We start from the raw sequence: 7,998 nt of genomic DNA, 5'->3' as shown, positions 1-7,998 counted from the left end.
GGACGCGGGGAGGAGCGCCGGAGCAGGGGCCGGCCGGGACCTGACGCCGCGGGCAGGAGAAGGCGCCCCGTGACGCCAGCCACCCGCGCGCAGGAGGAAAACCGCCCCGCCTCTGCCTCTGCCACGTGGCCTTTGGCCAGCGGTGCCCCCGGCGGCGGCGAGGGAGGGGGAGCCGGGGCGGAGGGCCGGGGGTGGCGGCGCTGGGGTTGTCTCCCGCGGTGCTCGCGGGAGCGCCCCGAGAGGGGGAGCCGATCCCTTTTTTTCCAAATCTAAAAGAATCCACCATAATTTCTTTATGGCCTGCCACAGGTTTACTGTCTAGATTCATATCTACAACGGTTGGGCAAAGTCTTTGAGTACTTGGGCGAGAAGTCATTTCACCTAAGAAATTGGAGAGAAGGACCCAAGGAGTCTACAGGTGGACTTACCTTCTAGCACTGACTTGCACGCTGACTTAGTGTCAAGTCTTGGTGTGTGCGGACTCGGAACTTGGCCTCAGCGATATCTCCTGCACTAAACCTCAATGCAGTTCCCTAGTCTCGACCTGAACACTGCCTGGGGCTCATCTATGGTCGCGCATTCCCATGAGGATGCTGCCCCACACATTGCCTGGGGCTCTTCTTCTATAGTGTCCTTGCGCTTTTCTCTAACGCTGCCTGTTAGAGTACGTAATGGCCTAATGGGCCTGGGCTGGCGGTATAGCCCGTTAGTCTTAGGGTTAATTAGAGATAAGGGTCGCTTGCTTGGGAGTCAAGTAAACCTCTCTATATAAGGAGAGGAGATGTATCAATCTAATCAAGCAAGAAGCAATCATATTTGCTCGGCTTCCTTAGGGAGCCGGGAGACCTAACCCTAGCCACCGCCCTGCTCTCTCTCTCTTGCGCGCGCAAGCAACGACAGCGCCCCAGCGCCGACGCCTTCCTCCACGCCATCCCTCCTTCCACCCTTACAACCTGAGACCACGCCCTAGTAGGGATCCGGTTCATACCAATTTGGTATCAGCTTTCCTGGGTTCGATCATGTCCAGCCCTCAACCGATTCCCCCCCCCCCCGCCGCCGCCGCCGCACACCTACCCGCCGCCACCAGCGTCTTCGTCGGCGCTGCTGTCCCACACAGCAGGCGCGCCGACAGTGGGTGTGCTGGCGTCCTCAGGGGCGATTGCACCCTCTGCCCCGGCGCCGTCCGCCCTCGTCCTCACCCCGGAGCAGATGACAGCCGCAATCCTGGAATTACGGCAGGCCGTGGCGAGCATCAGGGCCTTCCTCGTCGGGCCTTATGCGCTCCAGCCGCATCCCTAACAGCCACCTCCTCCGCCGCCACACCAACAGCGGCTACCCCCGCCGCCGCCGCCCTCGGCCGCGACCACGGCGCCGGTCATCTCGTACCAGTATGGGATGCCCTACGACGGGACTGCGATGACCTCGTTCCCATCAGCGCCGCCGCCGTCCCAGGGCGTCCCCATCCAGTAGATCAAGTTCCCGCCGTCGCTGTCACCGCTTCCGACTTGGATCGCTACCCGTCGCGTGTCGGCGGCGGTGAGGCTGCAGGCTGCTGCGCGCGGCCTCCTAGCGCGTCGGCGTGGGCGGGAGATGCGTGGTCTGCAGCTGCAGCTCCTCCAAGTTGCGCTTCGCTGCGCAAAGGACCTCGATCTCGTCTGCCGCGTCGGGGATCTTGGGCATGCGGTTTCCCCCACGGGCGGCGGGCATGCTGTTTTCCCCGCGGGCAGCGACCTCAACGTCTGCGACATCGGCGGTTGGGGAGGCGCACCCCTCCTCGTCATTCTTCATCGAAAGCCCTCCACTCTTCTCTGTGCGGTGCAGACCAACAGCCGTCCAGCGGGGAGAAGGCCTGGTGTCACCGACAAGAGCGCACCGCGTAGCACCACTGCATTCCGCCGCCGGCCGCCGCGAGGGCGCCTCTGCTGGTCGCTCTTGCGACCACTTCCAGGTGACCATCATGCACTCCTTTTGTCCAGATGGTGTCCATGGGATCCAGGTGGCTGTACATGTGCACGTCCGACGTGCGGATGGTGTCCACTTTATGTTCAGGGGTCCAAAATAAAGCGTCCCAGTCCATTTCAGGTTGAGAGTAATAAAACAAGCCGAGATGTAAAAGGCTTGTTTTTAGGTGTTAGGTTTGTGTTGCGTCGAGTCATGGTTATCAGTTGGTTAGGTTGCAGCTCAAGGACAAGCTGCATGTCCAGGTGGGGTGTAGTGTTAGAGTAAGTAATGGCCTAATGGGCCTGGGCTGGCGGTATAGCCCGTTAGTCTTAGGGTTAATTAGAGATAAGGGTCGCTTGCTTGGGAGTCAAGTAAACCTCTCTATATAAGGAGAGGAGATGCATCAATCTAATCAAGCAAGAAGCAATCATATTTGCTCGGCTTCCTTAGGGAGCCGGGAGACCTAACCCTAGCCACCGCCCTGCTCTCTCTTGCGCGCGCAAGCAACGACGGCACCCCAGCGCCGGCGCCTTCCTCCACGCCATCCCTCCTTCCACCCCTACAACCTGAGACCACGCCCTGGTAGGGATCCGGTTCATACCACCGCCACCCACGATGCCCACCCAACTCTTTCCTACAGTTTGCATAGGTCGGGCGTCAATATCGTCTGGACTCGTCCGTGGCAGCATTTGCTGTGCTCTTCCGCAATCATCGTACCTGTGTGCCTTTCCGAGAAGGTGTTACCCTAGCTTGACCTTAGTTCATGGGGCCTTTTTTCTGGTTCTGGATAATCTTTTCTTAACCAACAGTATTGGAGCTATTTGTTTCATTCATTCTTTTTTGCCAGTTGTTGCATGTAATTATGAAATAACCTTCTACATTTTTGTTTTCTGTTAACTGATTCTGATAGCAATAGTAACTAGAATGGAATTCATGTATGGTCTTGAAAATGACTGGAACAAATGAAGGACAATTATTTTTTGGATCTATCAAATAATGGATAGTTATTTCATATTTTTCCACCAGGTACGATATATCATATTAGTTAATCTGTCTCTTTGTTATCTTGCACAAATCACATATGAAAGTGATAAGGTTAAGCAAATGAAGTAGTTTTTAGAGGAGTCTTTCTATGCTTTCATATACGAAACTGCAGAGATTTTATAGCAGCCGAGAGCTGACTGTTGGGGTGCAAATCAGTCCCTTCTACTAACAATTGTGTCATGTTATGCATAGTTCTTAACAACAGATAACAGCACTATTTTAAAATTTATTATCTGTTCAAGATATGTAGCATATGTATATGTTTTCTGTTGCATATCAAGGCCATATGATTCTAATGTTGTGTGTGGACTACCTAATCTGCTTTAACTTTTTAAGCAGCTGCTGGAACAGATTCACTTAAAGCGATGGAGGGCAATTTGGAATTCCGGAAAGCTACTCTGAATGCAATTACGAAACTATTCTACGATAAAATGTATGGTTTACATTTGATCCATAAATCATATAAAATTCCTAAGTGCACTTTATGAGGAAATATGAACTTGTATTTCCATGAGGACATAGGCTGATATATACACACGTATAGTTGTGGTAAATATGCAAAATCCCTTATACAATGGGGATATTACACGGCTATTAACCCCAACACACTTATATGAAAAAATATGATCCGAATATATTATAGTCAGTGGCAGAACACCCCTCGCCCCCTCCTGCAGTGTTTCCTCAATGATAATAATTATTATAGTCGGTGATATGACTATTTGGACTCATTTTACCTTTATGTTGGGAACTTTCTGTAAATCTTCCGCATGTCTGCTAGAGTTCAAGTATTTAGTTATGCCCCTAATGTAGTGACATAAGTTAAGATATCATGCGGGGCTATCTACCCGCCTTGCTCTCCCCGCCGATGTTTATTGGCCATCCGATCTTGATGGGAGGCACCTGACCATCTGTTTGTGCTGGTGGATGAGACTTTCTTTACTTTGCTCAACGTCCTTATTCTTATTTTGCCCTGCGTTTCAGCAAAATAGGTAGTGTTGAACCAGTGAAAACTTTCTCCTCTTTGCTATTTGCCATAGAAAGCAGCGCCTGCTTCGCTGTCTCCGTCCCCGTCCCCTGTCTTTACCTTTCATGGCTTGCAGCTTAGAAATCTCACTAAACATAGTTATTGCAGAAACTCAAATGCAGAAGCTGAAAGTTCCATGTCCTCCAGGGTGAAAAATAAAACAATCCGTGTGTGTCAAAAAATTCTGAGAAATGTCCTTTCTACACTTGTAAATTATCATGGAAAGAACATTTTTGCGCCCTGTGCAAAAAAAAAGTTTGTTGTAAAAAAATGGCTTCTGGATCACCAAATTTATTGAAAGTTGTAAGTATACAAAGGACTCGTAACATTTGCAGGTATAATTTTTTACGTATTCTATGACAATCTGAACTTTTCGTACTATCTCCTTTCATGGGAGCTAAAATGCTGCTCCTGACTCAGATATGTTTCTTGCACTCTTTTGCTTCAAGCGAAGAAGCATGTGGAACAATAAATCAGGGATAAGTGTCGTCTCTGACTATTAATATTCTTTGTAGGGAAAGGTTCATCGCTGAATCTAAAGACTTCCAAGTTAACATGCTTGGAGGTTCAATTGAGGATTTACCTCTCCTACTAAAGGGAAGAGATTCACTAGAGAATGAGAGTGAGAACTTGAGGATGAAGATCAACGCCATACAAAGTTCATCAAAGGAATACATTGCTGAGATTCTTGAGGAGGTAAATGTGGAAAATTCAGGTAAGTGATAAGTACATTCTATGTTATTTCAGCTGAAGATTAGGTTCTATCAGTTATCATTTTAAGTTATTTGGTGATGTTGAAGTTCTCTACATTCTACACAAATTTTGGTTGCTTCTTTTCATTTCGTTCAATTGTGGTCTTCAGTTGCTTATCAATTGATAAAACTTTTTGTTCATCTGCCACTTTTAAGTGTCGGAAGTTATTTCACAGTATCTGCGACTTGATTTATTATACATTAAAAAAGCGGTTTAATGTTGGAAGTTCAATTCTACACTTGATATGGAAAGCAACAATTACTCTCTTGACAGTTGCTTTTTGCCACTAGGACTATTAACAATGCGCACATTATTATTTTTGTATCAGCATTTTATCTCTATGCCTAGATGAGCATTTCTAGTGTCAGTAGTTGCAAAATTAGTCCTCAACTCATAGTGTGCGAAGAGAAGAAAATAAAAATATTTATTATCTGTTTTAGTTTTGTTTTCCTTGCATTTCCTTGCGTGCAGTCTTGTCTTTGGGGTCATACCCCTTTTTTTTGCGGGGTGAAAGAAATTTATTCCATGGTAATAGACTGGGGTCAGATGTTATGACCGGCATATTAGGGGCTTAGCCCAGTGGGTTGTGACCCAAGTTATCTTATCGTTATTAGGGTCGTTTGCTTAAGAGTCAAGAAAACCCCTCTATATAAGGAGAGGAGATGTATCAATCTAATCAAGCAAGAAGCAATCATTATTTGCTCGGCTTCCCTTAGGGAGCTGGGAGACCTAACCCTAGCCGCCTCTTGCGCCGCCGCCGCCTCTCCCTCTTGCGCACGACGGCACCTTGCCGCCGGCGACCGCGAGCTTCGCCACGTCCAGCCCCCTCCTTCCCCTACAACCTACGCCCCAGACCCGGTAGGGTCCTAGCTCCTACCAATTTGGTATCAGGTAGCTTGGGTCCGATCATGTCTGCTCCACCATCCATCCCACCGCTGCCCACCGCGCTGTTGTCCACCACCGCCGCTCTCTCCACAACGCCGCTCTCCACCGCGCCGCTAGCGCTTTCCACCGCGCCGATCGCCTCCATCGGCCAGTCGCCGCCCCTCCCCGCGCCGCATGCCGCCGTCTACTCCCTGGCGGAGATCACCGGAGTCCTTAATGGCCTCGTCACCGCCATCCAGGGCATCCACCTCTACCTGGCCGGGCCTTACGGGCAGTCGCCGCCCTTGCCGCCGGCCGTCGCGACCGGGCCAACCACCCTGCCCTGGTACGCGGCCACCACGGCGCCGACCGGGCCTCTACACCACCACTGGCCCGGTCAGCCGCCACTCGCCATCGCCCCCCACTGGCCGCAGTGGCCGGCCCTGGCGATCGCCGCGCCCCCCGGGTCCGGGCAGCCGCAGCCCCAGCTGTCGACCCCACCGACGCCCGCTGCCGCGCCTCAATGGCCACAGTGGCCGGCCACGGCCCTCGCTGTGCCGTCCACGCCACCCGGGTCCGTGCCGCCGCCGCCGCAGCTGCCGGCCCCGCCACCGCCCAGCACGGGGCCCGGGTCACCCACGCAGGGAGGCGTCTCGATCCAGCACGTGCGCTTCCCGCCGTCGCCGTCCCCAATACCGGCCTGGCTGACCGGATCATCGCCGCCACCCGTCTACACGTCGGCTGGAGAACCGCCAGCGCCCACTCTGCAGTTCGGCGATCCCTCCGGCTCGACGGGGCACTTCTCGGGCCGCGGCCATGCTGATCGGGTGCCCCAATCCTCGTTGCTTCGCACCTTCGAGCAGTTGGCCACGGCACTCCGACTCAGACACCGCCACGGTTTGCCAAACTGGACTTCGCCACTTATGACGACACGGAGGACCCCCTCAACCGGCTCAACCAGTGCGAGCAGTTCTTTCGCGGGCAGCGCACCCTCGCCTCGGAGCGTACCTGGCTCGCCTCTTACCACCTCCGCAGTGCGGCACCGACCTGGTACTACGCCCTCGAGCAGGACGAGGGCAGCATGCCCCCTTGGGAGCGCTTCTGCGAGCTCTGTCTCCTTCGTTTTGGGCCACCGATCCGCGGGAGCCGCCTGGCAGAGCTAGGCCGCCTTCCCTTCACCTCCACGGTTCAGGACTTCGCCGACCGTTTTCAGGCCTTGGCATGCCACGCGTCGGGCGTGACGGTGCAGCAGCGGGCCGACCTCTTCGTCGGTGGACTTCCGGATCACATCCGCATGGACGTGGAGCTTCGGGGACCCCAGTGTAACGCCCACGATGCGGCTATATCTCCCACATGTCGAAGCACGACTTAGAGGCATAATCGCATGGTGGTTTCGTCGCAAGAACGGTCATCTTCACACAATCCCATGTAATGAACAAGATTGGGATAAAGAGTTGGCTTCCAATCGCCACTTCACACAATGAACATATAATTCATACATCATTCAGAGTACACACATAGTCCGACTACGTACGAGGCCAAAAGAAAAGAAGATAACCCAACTGCTAGAACCCCAATCGTCCCAACTGGGCTCCACTACTGGTCAACATGAAAGAAACATAACAACGACCAAGATCTTCGTTGAGCTCCCATCTGAGCTCGGTTGCATCACCTACACTGGTATCATCGGCACCTGCAACTGTTGTGAAAGTATCTGGTGAGTCACGAGGACTCAACAATCTCAAAACCCGCGAGATCAAGACTATTTAAGCTTATGAGTAGGAAGTGGTAATGAGGTGGAGTTGCAGCAAGCACTAAGCAAATATGGTGGCTAACATACGCAAATAAGAGCGAGAAGAGAAGCAACGGAACGGTCGAGAAGCTAGAAGTGATCAAGAAGTGATCCTGAAACTACTTACGCACAATCATAACACAAAGACCGTGTTCACTTCCCGGACTCCGCCGAAAAGAGACCATCACGGCTACACACGCGGTTGATGCATTTTAATTAGGTCAAGTGTCAAGTTCTCTACAACCGGATATTAACAAATTCCCATCTACCACATAACCGCGGGCACAGCTCTCTAAAGTTTATACCCTGCAGGGGTGTCCCAACTTAGCCCATCACAAGTTCTCACGATCCGCGAAGGATATTCCTTCTCCCGGGAAGACCCGATCAGTCTCGGAATCCCGGTTACAAGACTTTTCGACAATGGTAAAACAAGACTAGCAAGACCGCCTGACTGTGCCGACAAATCCCGATAGGAGCTGCACATATCTCGTTCTCAGGGCACATCGGATGAGACATCCTACGAGTAAAACCAACCCTCAAGTTTCCCCGAGGTGGCCCCGCAGTCTACTCGGTTCGG

At 52.2% G+C, this 7,998-nt stretch overlaps 1 protein-coding gene across 1 annotated transcript in view; it reads left to right on the top strand.

Moving 5' to 3' along the window:
* Nucleotides 1-7,998, top strand: part of LOC119330407 — a 30,269-nt gene that overhangs the window by 15,107 nt on the left and 7,164 nt on the right. Inside the window, exons 3-4 of the mRNA XM_037603517.1 lie at nt 3,325-3,418; nt 4,528-4,727. Coding sequence (XP_037459414.1) covers nt 3,325-3,418; nt 4,528-4,727 — 294 coding nt within the window. The remainder of the gene's footprint in view (nt 1-3,324; nt 3,419-4,527; nt 4,728-7,998) is intronic.

Source organism: Triticum dicoccoides, chromosome 1B (genome assembly GCF_002162155.2).
Source record: "Triticum dicoccoides isolate Atlit2015 ecotype Zavitan chromosome 1B, WEW_v2.0, whole genome shotgun sequence".
NCBI lineage: Eukaryota > Viridiplantae > Streptophyta > Magnoliopsida > Poales > Poaceae > Triticum > Triticum dicoccoides.
Note: the sequence above shows the minus strand (reverse complement) of the source record. Positions and strands in the feature narration are given on the sequence as shown.